The sequence below is a fragment of the Prinia subflava genome (assembly GCF_021018805.1).
Source record: "Prinia subflava isolate CZ2003 ecotype Zambia chromosome W unlocalized genomic scaffold, Cam_Psub_1.2 scaffold_41_NEW, whole genome shotgun sequence".
NCBI classification, from domain to species: domain Eukaryota; kingdom Metazoa; phylum Chordata; class Aves; order Passeriformes; family Cisticolidae; genus Prinia; species Prinia subflava.
The window spans coordinates 756,195-769,118 of NW_026960614.1; the positions used below are offsets into that span (position 1 = coordinate 756,195).

Genomic DNA, 12,924 nt, shown 5'->3' on the forward strand with positions numbered 1-12,924 from the left:
AAGATTTTGGCATGAGTTCCATTTTCAGCCAAATCTAGATAGATCTTGCTGAAAGATCATCACTGAAAAATAGGAAAAGCTTAGGGGGAAAGGGCAAGTGAGAAGACACTTCTCTTTTTCCCTGTACTTTTACTCTAGCATCATTACTTCACAAAAAAAAATAAACAAAATGGCTTAAGATTCTGCCCACTTAGATCACAGCATGTGCTTACAGAGAAACATCTGTATTTGACAGAGGATGCTGAAATTTGTGATTTCAAAAAAAAAAAATCAACTGGATAAATACATGAAAAAAGCCACAGAAGACCATGAGGGCCATACCAACAGCTCATCACAGGCCCCTGACCCGCAAACTGTGGGAGCTTGGGAAGCGCTGTGCAGAACTGTCAGTCAGTAACATGCCTGGCCTGTTCCAACCCTCCTGCCCAGGCATTCCAGATCAGCCATGTTGTGCAGGAAGGGATGAGAAGGGTGGGGCTGGCACACAAGGCTTGGAGATGCTGCAGCATCAGGTCACAAGACAGCTGGGATGGAGCAAGATCTCGGTTCTAACAATCCATGGACATAAAGTCCTCAAAACAAGGACACATCAGGAACTGTATTCCCTGAATAGGACAATGCACTTCTCTTAGCCAGAAGGTCAAGAACATCAAATACCCTGCCAGGCAGCAAGGCTGTTCTTGAACCCATTTTTCTTGCCCAACTGGGTACACACTGGGAATAAATTCCTTCCATACCTAAACTTAAGCACTAGTGTTTTAATAGTAATAGACATCTTTTACAAAGGTGCTTTACTATACATATTATTACCTTCCCATGCATGCCAAATACCCAAAATCAGATACCCAAATACCAGAACAGACTTCCATGTTAACATGACACTAAGACAGACTCGCTTGATAGCATCCTATCACAGTTTTAATCTAAAAAATACACTAAATATATTAGGCTTTCTTACTTCATGAAATAACATACTAATTTTCCCTCCTAGTTCATAAACGGTAGTTTGACCCAATATCCAATGGAATGTACAGGTATTTTTCCACTGACCTATAGAGGATCACATCACTTGACAATTACAAGGTTAATACATTTCATAATATGCTTTTAAAATAATAAATATTTGTCTCTTACTGTAGAGTATTTTGGAAACAAAGTAAGAATTATAAATGGTTGCACCATAATTGCTGTCACAAATCACCACCTATACATTATATAACAAATAGGAGCCAAACAGCTGACGAGGTTCCAGAGACATCTGCTGCCAGAGTGGGGCTCAGATTCCTGCCATCCCCATCTTCCTGTCCCTCTTCCCAGGACAGCACCCTGACTCCTTTTTAGACATTTGTCATCACAGCTCTTTGCAGAGCCCCACTGCAAACTGATAGACTAAATAATTCCATTTCCAAAAAATGGCACAGAGAGCTATAAGTAGTCAAACAGAAGCAACAGGTCCGGTAAATAATTCCAAACCATCTATACTAAAGACAATTTCAAAAACATCACCTTACTTTCACAGATTTTGGCAAATAATTTGTGCAATAGCATGATCCTTCCACTTAGCACAATACAATACATATGCATAATATTTTCTTGATATATTCTTGTCCATCAAAAGTGAACCAGTGCTGTTGGTTTGAAATACTTTAATGCTACAGGCAAACAAATTCTGAAACAAACCAACCTAAAGCACGTATCTCAGCTACTCCTGCTCCAAAGCTCAAGTTCCTGTAATTCCTCTGCCTCCTAGGTGGTTTCAACTCCACCACCAGATTATTTCCCTCAAGTGCTTCACTGGTAAACTATCTGAGAGACTATATAATTTAATTAGTATAAATCAGAAAGAAAACAAGAGGATAAAGCAGCCACTGCTGCACATACTTGGAAAGCAAGCCTGCCAGATTTGTTTTCACCTTCTCTAAATCAAGAGAAATAAAGTATTTAAGTGCAGCAGCATTAGCAAAGAAACTAGATTTTATATCTTTTACAAGCATGTTCTGTAAGACATAAAGAATCTGGCCTAGACCAGGAAGTTTTCCCAGCACAACTGTGGTTGTTAGAAAACACAATGGAGGGAACATCATAAATACCAGTGCAGGTCTCGAGAACAAGTCTTCAAACAGGGAGACATCACTGCTGTGAGGCTTTCTCTGCTCAAGGAAGAGACATAATGACAGCCCAGTAACACTCATTTATGCTATGAAGTCTTTACACAATAGTTGAGATGCACTTGTGATCATAATTACTACAATCAAATATTTATTGAATCTGCAGCCTGTTCCTAGAAAAGTTACTAATTTTTGAAAAAATATTTTAAGATTGTTTAAGGTCCAATTTAAAAACCAGCGTGCTAAAGGCAGAAATATAAATTTATAAGAAGAGACATTCGCAAGTTACAAGAACCACAATACTTTTCATTTCCCTTGGCTATTTAATATATATTAAATATGACTCAATGCTATGATGGGTATCACAGTCCCATTTATTTCAATTACTATTTACTAAAACTGTGAACAGTCAGATGCTCATCAGCACATCAGAATGTACACAAATGCTCACTAAACACAAGGATCTTCCTCAGCAAATCCGAGTATAGATGTGGTAATAACCTGGAGCATTACCACACAGACCTCCAGCAGCAAAGTCATTTTTTTATTAAATCACCAATATGCTTGCTGTCACTGCCAGGAGCAAGTTCATTTGTCAAACATAAGATACACTTGTAAAATATTTGACACAAAACCAGGAGAAAGAAAATCTAGAACACAAGAAATCCAGTTAACACTGGCATAACAAAGACTTGGGGTTTGCATCCAGCCACAAACACGGAGGGGGCAAATGGTGTGTACATCATGTCTAAAAAACACCTCTTCTAGGCAGATGTAGGTTTCTCGACAGTTTCTATAAGTCAAGGATGGTTTCAATTCACAGAAATTACTTCTACAACTTCTTCTGAGGAAATGAAAGGTGCAATACCTAACAATAAATACTTTATGACTTGTCATTCCAGAAAGCTGTGTATATTTATTACTGATGAAAGGAGCCAAGATTCATAGCTCAGGATAATTACATTTCCTTATTATCAAAGATGTGAATACATGAATAAGCTCACAGCACCAGTGAGCCCACCTTTAAAACGTCTCAAGAAGTTCTAGCTGGGAGATCTAGAGAATATTTTCCTTTCTTCTCTAGGATGACCAACAATGTATTTGTACATGAATTTCTTTGGCCTTCATAGCATGAGTCTACAGCCCAACAGTTATGATAAGTAGTATATTACTCTGAGCAAATATAGTCCTAATCCAGGACTATTCAGGAGGATTCTAAAACTCCTATAGCAATGCTTTCTCTGACACACTTTACCTAAGTATTTAAAGTTAGGACATTTCTATCAGCAAGCTGCAGCCTACAGCATAAGGGATGCAGCACCACGTGGTTTTTTTTACTTTTGCCTAAACCTCGTGGTGCAGCTGATGTGATGAGAACGGCATGGCCGTACTTGCCTTAAACTCGAGGAATGAGAAAATAGGGACAAGAGGAGCTAGCCAGGCAGACTTGTTTACTTTCAAGGAGGCCCAGGGCAAACCTCATCATTCTCTACAACTCCTATACAGGAGACTAGTGAGATAGGGGCTGGTCTCTTCTGCTGTGCCTGCAGTGAGGATCAGAGAAAATGGCCTTAAACTGGGACAGAGGAAATTCAGATTAGATATTAGAAAGAAAATTTTCATGATTCAGGAGGTCAGGCTGTTTAGGGAGGTGGTGGAGTCACTGTCCCTGGAGGTGTTTAAGAGACTGGAACTGGATGATGTGGTTTAGGAATTACAGTAGCAGTACTGGGTTGATGGCTGGACTTGGTGATCTTAAAGGTATCTTCCAACCTTGATGATTCGGTGGCTCCACAACCAGCTCACCACAATCCTGCACGGAGTGGCGGCTGCGAGCACCTTCCACAGAACTGGTGCAGGCTACCGTGCTCAGCAGGATGAACCGGGCGGGGGAGGGGGACAGGGGAACACAAAACCCCAACACTGTGGCTTATTAAATTGCAGAGGCAGAAACAGCCGCGGGTGCTGTCCCACAGCCCGCGCCAGGGCTCCGCGCTACCCCTGCCCCGCGGCCGTGAGGGATAACTCGGCTCGCGTGTCCCAGGGGTCTCGGGATTGCGTGGGGTCCAAGCGCGATGATGGCCCCGCCGGAGCCACCGCCCCGCAGGGGGCGGAGCGCGGCCCCTCGTTGCGCCGGGGCAGTGAATCACAGCCCGCCCGTCTCCTCCCCCCCTCTCCTCCATCTCAGCAGCGCCCTCAGCCTCTCTCCTCCATACAAAAGCAAAATGTCCGCCATCTTCACAGGCTGCTGCTGCTGCAGCCGCCGCCGGGCCGGACGGGGCTGCGCCGTGCCAAGAGCAGCCCCGTCCCGGAACCGAGGCGGCCGGGAGGGGTCATTACCTTGATGCAGTAGGGCGGCTCGTCGAACGTAACCAGCATGTACCTGTCGCCGCGGCTGGCCGGGTCTCGGGCCCGCAGCTGCGGAGAGAGCGGAGAGAAGCGGCGTGAGCGGGGCGAAGGGGGCGAAGGGGGCTGCGGCTCCCCCGGCACCGCGCACTCACCTTCATGAAGATCTCTACGGCGCCCTTGGCGATATCCAGGTAGCTGGTGCCCAGGTACGCCCGCTGGTTCATGGAGGCGGACGTGTCTATGAGGAAGAGGAGGATCGGCATGGTCCAGGTAGAGCCCCGGCCGGCGGGCTCCCTGCGGAGGAGGCGCGGCGCTCGTCCGCGGCTCGCTTGGCTGTGGTGGCGCTGCCCGAACTCGCCCGGACTCAACTTCTCTTCCCTGAGCCTCCACCAGCACCATGTGACCAGCGCGCACGCCATTGGCTGGCAATTATACCAACATTTGCATATTCATGGTCGCGCGCGGAGTGGGGGGAGGGAAAGGAGGGGGGGCGTGGGGTGACGGCGGGCGCGCGCGCGCCGCACCTGTCATACACACAGCGCCCGCCCCTCTGCGGGGTCCCCCGCCCTACGCTCCAGGGGCCGCCCCGCCCGGCCCCTCACGGTCACTCCTGGTCCCAATCCCGCCGTGTACCCCTAGTACCTCCCACTATCCGCGGCTGAGTCACCGCACTGCTGCCTCACCTCGGCCCGCGCAGCCCTCGATGGCTGGGCACCCCCGCGGGGCTGAGGTGAGTGTGCAGGAGCTGTGTGCTAGTCCCGGGGAGTCGAGCGAAGCCTCTCAGCTGCTCACCCGGTGACATAATCGCCCCCGTTCCTGGTCTCCAGAGGTTTCACTCAAGCACTAAATCCCCAGCCCCCCACGTGTGATCCTTTCCCGGCTCAGGTGATAGCCATCTCCCACAGGCAGTGCCTGGATCTGGGCATCACACACTGACAGGGCACCTCAGTGTACCTGGATCAAGGCAGGATGGCACCAAATTCATTGTGGCAAAACTGAAAATACATAAACCCTGCAATATTTCCTACCACTCAGATTAAAAAAATAAGTATTATCTGAAAGGAGGGATCACAGAATCAATTAGCCTGGAAAGTGTCTCTGAGATTGAGTCTGAAATACAAAGTTGTGTTTCGTGTCAGGTAAATAAAGAGAATCTGTGTAATTGTAATTGTAGAACATGGCCATGGGACAGTTATAAAGATGACTTCTAATAAATAACTGAGGAAAGCATGGAAGAAGGTTTTTGAACAAACTTTGCTTGCAACTACCTATTTTAAATCTCAAGCTATTCTGTAATAAGAGTCTTTTAATTATAACTTTAGAAGCTTGCTTTGTATTAAAGAATTTTAAACTGTAGTTTTAGAATGTAAAAAGGCTTTCTCACAGAATGGTGAAAAACATCCTGGATACGGAAGAAAGATTTCAGCTCGCTGATTTATGGTTCTTGAAAAAGGGAAACTGGACATCACTATCAAAAGATTGATAGACCTGGAAAACAGAAGCTGGACCCCACATCTGGAAGCTGGACCCCGCCACCTGGGATACATATCCTGGATGTACATCCTAGAATATTGAAATCTAAAATGGATCACAATAGAGTATAGAAATCAAACAGGAACCAAACATCACCATCATAGATTTACGATTTCTAGGTATTGAATAGTGACATTAAAAATTTGAAATAGAAACTTCTGAGAAAAGCTTATGAATATGTATGAATATAGCCAATAAAATACCAGCAAGTCCAGCAATTGATGTGCAGTCAGAAGGGAAAATCCTTCCACTGTACCCAGCGCTGCCTTTGCTCATACTTTACCATGCTAATTAATCAATTATTAAATTGAATTGCTGCTTGATATATTGGCCGTGTCAAGCGTCTCATTTCTAACAAGTCCAACTGATGGCCCAACACCACCTTGTCAACCAGACCAGGGCACTGAGTGCCACATTCAGTCTTTCCTTAAATACCTCCAGGGACACTGACTCCACCACCTCCCTGGGCATCCTGTTCCAATGTCTAATCACCCTTTCTGTGAAGAAATTCCTCCTAATGTCCAACTGTAAGAGTCGATCGAAAGGTCCCTCATCTGCCTCACGACTGTCAGAAGCTGAGACCCCAGGGACCCTGGGCCACAGCACAGGAGTTCTGGCCTGACCGAGGCAGGACACAAGTTTCTCCCTGCAGGTGCACCCATGGGACCGAGACGCCCTCCTCAGAAACCCATGCATGAACAATGGACACTGTCACGGTTCCTGGGCCGTGTTTGCAGAGGCCGTGTTTGCTCTGACTGACTGTGCTGTACCTGCTGCAGAGCCCAGACCTGCTTGTCCCAAACCTGCCTGATCTGAATGGTTGCACCTGATTCTCAGAGCAACGGGCCTCCTCACAGTGACTCTTGGGTGCTCCCCCCATGTTGGCTGGGTGCCCCCCACTTCTGCCTGCATTGGCCGGGTGCCCCCCGCTTCTGAAATGACTATAAAAGCTTCCCCCTGAGACTCACACTCTGAGGCCTCCCCGGCGGACGACGGATCTATTGACGCACACCACGAGGACTGCAAAGGTGGTCTTGGGTCCAGCGTCACGAGGACTCGCCTGTCAGTCGGTAGCTATGACCCCCCCTTTTCCTCTTTTCTCTCTCTCTCTCTCTTTCTTTCCCTTCTCTACTATTGCACAATTGTGTGTATCAATAAAGATACAATTGATTTTACTTGAACTAAGTTCTCATTGCCTCTTTTTGCACTCTGAAATCAAAACAAACCATCACGACCATCCTTTGGCTCGTGACACCAACCTAAACCTTCTCGTACAGCTCAAGGCCATGTCCCTTTGTCCTGCCGCTGGTTGCCTGGGAGAAGAGCCCAGCTTGTTCCCGGCTATAACCTCCTTTCAGGCAATTTTGGAGAGAAATAAGGTCCTCCCTGAGCCTCCTCTTCAAAGTGTCCTGCTCCAATGGGCCTGGCAGCCACCATTGACAGCAACCAGATAAGGGGAAGGAGATTGAGGAAGTATTTAGCACTATGTCCACTCAAGAATGCTTGTTTGCTTCCAGGAGTAAATCCAAAACACACAAAAGCAGCACTGCCAACATTAATCTTACTTTAAAGTAATAAAGAAACTGATAATATTTTCCAGTGCTTTTAAATTCAGAGGCTTTTTCCACATATATTTTGCCATTCATTTCAACAGCAGGCAGAATCAGTTTCAGTTCTCACTCCATTTTTGTGAAACACTTGGACAATACTGTTGTTACACAACATCATAGGTGAATTCTAATGCCCCATTACGAAGCATGATGAAATACAGATGTTGGTAAAGATGCCACTGCCCATTTTGATCAGAATAATCAGAGATGTAAACTCATTTAATTCAGGCATGTACTCATCCCTTTTGTCACCATAAAAAGCCCAACACCTGCACACAGGATCTGCAGTCTCTATATTTGCTTTAGAAAGAAGTCTGTCTTTTAAAAAAACTTCAGCAGATATTTTTCAAATAACATTAACTCATTAATTAATTCTATTGAACCAAAAGTAGGTAAATTAATAGTTGAAAAGCAGCTCATTTTGAAAAAGAATCCTGTCAAACTTGGAGACTCCATTCCATTACCCACGCCCTCCATAAGTTGTGCATGTGCATCTGCAATTAAAGTTTCTGAATTTTAACAATCATACCAGAAATGCCAGGAGGCATAAACAGATAAATATTTTTATGCAAGTGATTAGTGCACATGAATGGAGCCAGACTGAAACAGATGGGATTTGAATCTCTATAGATAAGATAAAAATACAGATATTGTATTTTTGTACCACTGCATGTTAGCCTGGAAAGATAACTCCTGGACAGGAATGGATTTGCAAAGGCCTGAATGGAAACTGAACTACTGGTAGAAGATGCCACCTAACACCACCAGGTCCTGGCTCTGGGAACTCGATGAGGCCACCTATGCATTGCTCTCATGTCAACCAGATGAGGTCAGAGACTCCCTTCTGCCTCCAGCTGACCTCAGCCAATTCCAGCTGCCAACCCAGCGGCCTTGTGTTCTGCAGCCTCCTTGACTGGTTGTATGAAATGCTAAACAATTACAAGTTCATATCCTCCTAAGTTTTTTTTTATATTCTAGACCACCAGATACCTAAAAGCTACTTCTTTCCCATCCAAATATAGTATTTAAAGGTCAAGATGAAACTCTTGTTTCCCATTTCACAGGTTGACCTTTCCAAAGGCAGCAGCAAGCAAGGTTCACATACTCTCCCTCTTTCTCTCTTGAGGATCTTGTTTTTTGGATCCCGCTCCAGCTGGATACCACAAGAGCTAAAGTCTAGCAATCTTCTACTCACAACACAAGACATTTATTTAGTTTAATGAGACACTTCTTATTCCTGAAATTACAGACACTATGGTTGCTAACATGCATGCATGCAGCTAGAGTGGCTTTTACTCCTCCTCCATCCAGTTTGTGTTTGCAGTGCTGACTATCTGGCAGCTGTGGCAGCAGACATTCATCACCTCTATAAAGTTTAAACTTTTCTTGGTTTTTAACTGAAAATACACTCATCTACATTTTTCAACTGCAATAGTTAAAGAAATTGTCTTTATGGGGAAATTATTCACAACAGCTACAGCATGTTAAGCTCTCCTATAATTAAATATTTTGAAATAATTTCTGTATAGATATTCTATCCCACAGTAAAAAGAAACATAATTCTGGATTAATAATTCCAGTCAATTTTTGAACCAAATGGATCAGTGGTATTTTTCCCTGTTGTGCTAATAAAGTATTTTTTCTGCTTCTTGTCCTAACATAGTTTAACATCTAAGCTGTTGCCTCCAACAGGATTTTAGCACTAACAGTTTGTTTCTTAACACTTTTATATTGCTTCATCTTACTTTTTTCTCACTTAGCTGCTTTCTGCCCTGAACAAGTAATACACCTGTGAGACAGAAGCCGTGCTGCTTTAGCCACCGAAGGTGCTCAGCTTTGGCACCGATTAGCCACTTGAAATTGGGGCATACAGGATACATTAGTCAGAAGTTATCTACTTAAAATCTGGATCAACAGCTAAACCCTTCCAACCTCCCTCTGCTCATGTGACTCCCTATCTTGGCCATGTAATACAGCTGCCCTGATGACTTTCCTGCTTAATTTAAAACGCTTCCAGCCAGAGCAGAAATGGTTGTTAGAAATGAGACGCTTGACACGGCCAATATATCAAGCAGCAATTCAATTTAATAATTAATTAATTAGCATGGTAAAGTGTGAGCAAAGGCAGCGCTGGGTACAGTGGTAGGGGTTTTCCCTTCCGACTGCACACTGATTGCTGGACTTGCTGGGATTTTATTGACTATATTCATACATATTCATAAGCTTTCTCAGCAGTTTCCATTTCTAGTTTTAACGTCACAATTCAATACTCAACAGTCATAAATCCATATTTTGTCCTGTATAATTCTATAGACTATTGTGATCTATTTTGATATTTCAATATTCCAGGATGTGCATCCAGGATATGTCTTTCAGATGGTGGGGTCCGGCTTCCAGATGTGGGGGTCTAGTTTCTATTTTCCAGGTCCATCAATCTTCAATAGTCATGTTCAGTTTTCCTTTTTCAGGAGCCATAAATCAGCGAGCTGAAGTCTTGTTTTCATTTCCAGGATGTTTTCCCACCTTCTGTGAAAGGCCTGGGCCCCCTTCTTACTTCCTTCTTTTGTCTAAAAGCCTTTTTACAATCTAAAACTACAGTTAAAAATTCTTTAATACAAAGCAAGCTTCTAAGGTTATAATTAAAAGACACTTATTACAGAATAGCTTGAGACTTATAATAGGTAATTGCAAGCAAAAGATTTATTCAAAAACTTCCTTCCATGCTTTCCTCAGCTGTTTATTAGAACTCATCTTTATAACTGTCCCATGGCCGTGTTCCACAACTACAATTACACAGATTTTCTTCATTTCCCTGACACGAAACATAACTTTGTATTTCACATGGTCACTGCTAAATCACTACAAAAATACAGATTAATCCATGCCGTGAGCTGGGAGGTATGATCCCTATCACACAAAAGAAGGGGCTGCCACCAGAGCTAAGGGACTTGCTTGGCACCACACAAGGTGCATTTTTCATTACTACAGTGAGAATTCAGAAGGGTTTAGCTCTTAGGCAACCACAGAGCTGTGCTGTCCCTTTCAGAAAGGTGAAATCCCCTGTTAACTTAAAGAATTTGTGTGCAGCTGGACCCAGGTGTGGAAGGTAAGAAATTGTTCTAAATAATAGCTCCTTCACAGTTACATTCAAGATGGCAGAAACTGAGCAAATTGTGTGCTGCATCAGGGCAAAATATTCTCCCCTGTCAGCAGTTAGCTGCTCTTGAGCCATACACTAGAAAAGGCCAGGCTGTTTCTGCCAGTGTGTCACACAGTCTCTTCTGGAAAAACAAAGCAGAAAAAAACCCCAAACCAACACAAACAAAACCCCCAAACCAGTATTTTCCAGGATATTGCTCAGCAGGACCTTTTTTTCTTTTTTCTATTTTGTAACTACACTTCAAACTTCCACAAACTTGTAACTCACCCTTAAAGATTTCTGCCCCTTTCACTTGCTCCGTCTCCTTTCTGCAATGATTCCACTCAAGAGCTTGGGAGCCTGATCAAAAATTTGCCTTTTTGCTGCTTTTCAGGAATCTGGGTTTGCAGATGGGAGGACAGTAATGGAAGCTGAGGAGCAAACCCTGGTTACTGTGAGCCATCAGACTTTGTGTAAGTCTCTGGTGGAGATGTGCACCTGAATTTCTTTTCACAGGCTTCAGCAAATTCAGGAATTCTATTTTCAGTTAAAATATAAAGAACAGACCATGGGTACATGCCCTGACTGCAGCATGTTTTCTACTGATTTATTGACTGTGCATAAATACTGCACTATAACTGTCATATTTAACACAAAGAGAGAGAGCTGTATGCTCAGGAAGATAATTCAGGGCAACTCTGAGGTTTTTCATCTGTCTTCCATGTACTTCAGAAAAAGCAGCCACTTAGCAAAGGGGCAGAGTCCAGCCATCCTGATTTTCTCCCCTTCTCCCTCAGACGTATGTTAACCCTTTGCTATGCACAGTTCAGCAAGATTTCCTCTTCCTCCAAAGTTTTCATGCAAGTACGGCTAATACTGCCCACAGTCCAAAGGTGAAAGCCAGATCCACAGCCTGTGTAACAGCAGAGTTTAATTTCCATTTTGCTTTAAAGACCAGTGAGAAGGGGATAAGGAAATGATTGGTTGCCTAAGATGGGGGATGGTTTTGCAATACTGGTAGATAAGCAAAATTCTGACAAAATGTCTCCAAGGAGACATAAAAGGAACCCACGAAGCAGCACTTTGAACAGCAAAGCAAGCCAGAACAGATTTCCAGACAGGCAAGGCTTTCCATATGAGAACAGGTTTCAAAGTCCAAGAGTCTCTCCAAAGGAAAAAAAAAACATTCAGAATAAAAGTTTGAAAAATATTCTGGCTGCTGAAAAAGAAACTGAAACTTTCTCCTGTTTAGCAAACTGGAGAATTGAGTTACTGTGAACCTCAGAAGATAAGAAAAATAAATTAAAATTGTGCACATACCTATGCAGGGAGATACAAAACCGAAAGTGTGTGCTTCAGCCTAGTGCTTGTTTGTGATCCAACAGCAAATAACATCAAAGTAATGGCCCCATCCCCAAGCCCCCATATGTCCTGCCAAGTTCTCCCCTAGGAAAGATTCATCATCTCTCACTACTAAACACTGGGAGACAACAGAGTTTGTTCTAAGGGGTAAGAGAAAGGGAGAGGGATTTGTGGCCAAGACAGGAGCCTTGCATCAGGCAGTCACAGCCACGGGAAGCAGAGGTTCACAGGCCTGGGATGCTCCAACTGTAGGTGCATTTGAACTAACAGCCAGCCAAGATCTACATGAAACTCCCGGTTACTTCCTTTTACTGGTCTTATGCTAAGTGTTGCTAAGCTGTACCTGGGAGTCAGGCCAAATCAGCTTGGGATCTTTGGATGAAAGGAATTAAAAACAACAACAACAACAACAACAACAACAACAAACCCCAACAAAAACAAAAACAAAACAAACCAAAAACCCACAGGAAAAAAAATCCAGAGTATTACTGTGGAATCCCCCCTTTTCTAGGAGGGTGAAATCTGATCTTACTCTCCTTGTGTTAACCCCTCCTTTGACCCAATCCCTAAAACTCCGCCCCTTCAACACCCTATAAAACCCCGCAACTTGGCCCCTGAGGTTCTTCCGTTTTTCTGCCCCTTCCGTTCCTCCCCCACACATCTTCCTCCCCCTCCCCGGTCTGGGGGGGAAATAAAAATGGATCCTCATGCTTAACCAAAGAGAGACTTGTCTCATCAGTTTCCCTGCCGGTGGCTGTATCTCTGGACATGATAGTCACTGTTGCCATGTGATGCAACATATTACCAATGTGGAAAGCAACAA

At 44.0% G+C, this 12,924-nt stretch overlaps 1 protein-coding gene across 7 annotated transcripts in view; it reads right to left on the minus strand.

Annotated features, from left to right (window-relative positions):
* The window catches only part of LOC134565216 (integrator complex subunit 6-like), a 417,942-nt gene that overhangs the window by 37,996 nt on the left and 367,022 nt on the right, over positions 1-12,924 (minus strand). For 3 of the 7 annotated variants that reach the window (XR_010083818.1, XR_010083817.1, XM_063424705.1), the window contains exon 1: positions 4,449-7,102. Coding sequence is in view for 5 of the 7 variants with exons in the window: in XM_063424705.1 (XP_063280775.1) it covers positions 4,449-4,856 (408 nt within the window). In the remaining 2 variants the exon portion in view is untranslated. Of the gene's footprint in view, positions 1-4,448; positions 7,103-12,924 lie in introns of those variants that run through there. The other 4 variants (XM_063424707.1, XM_063424709.1, XM_063424706.1 and 1 more) reach the window with 4 other exon arrangements.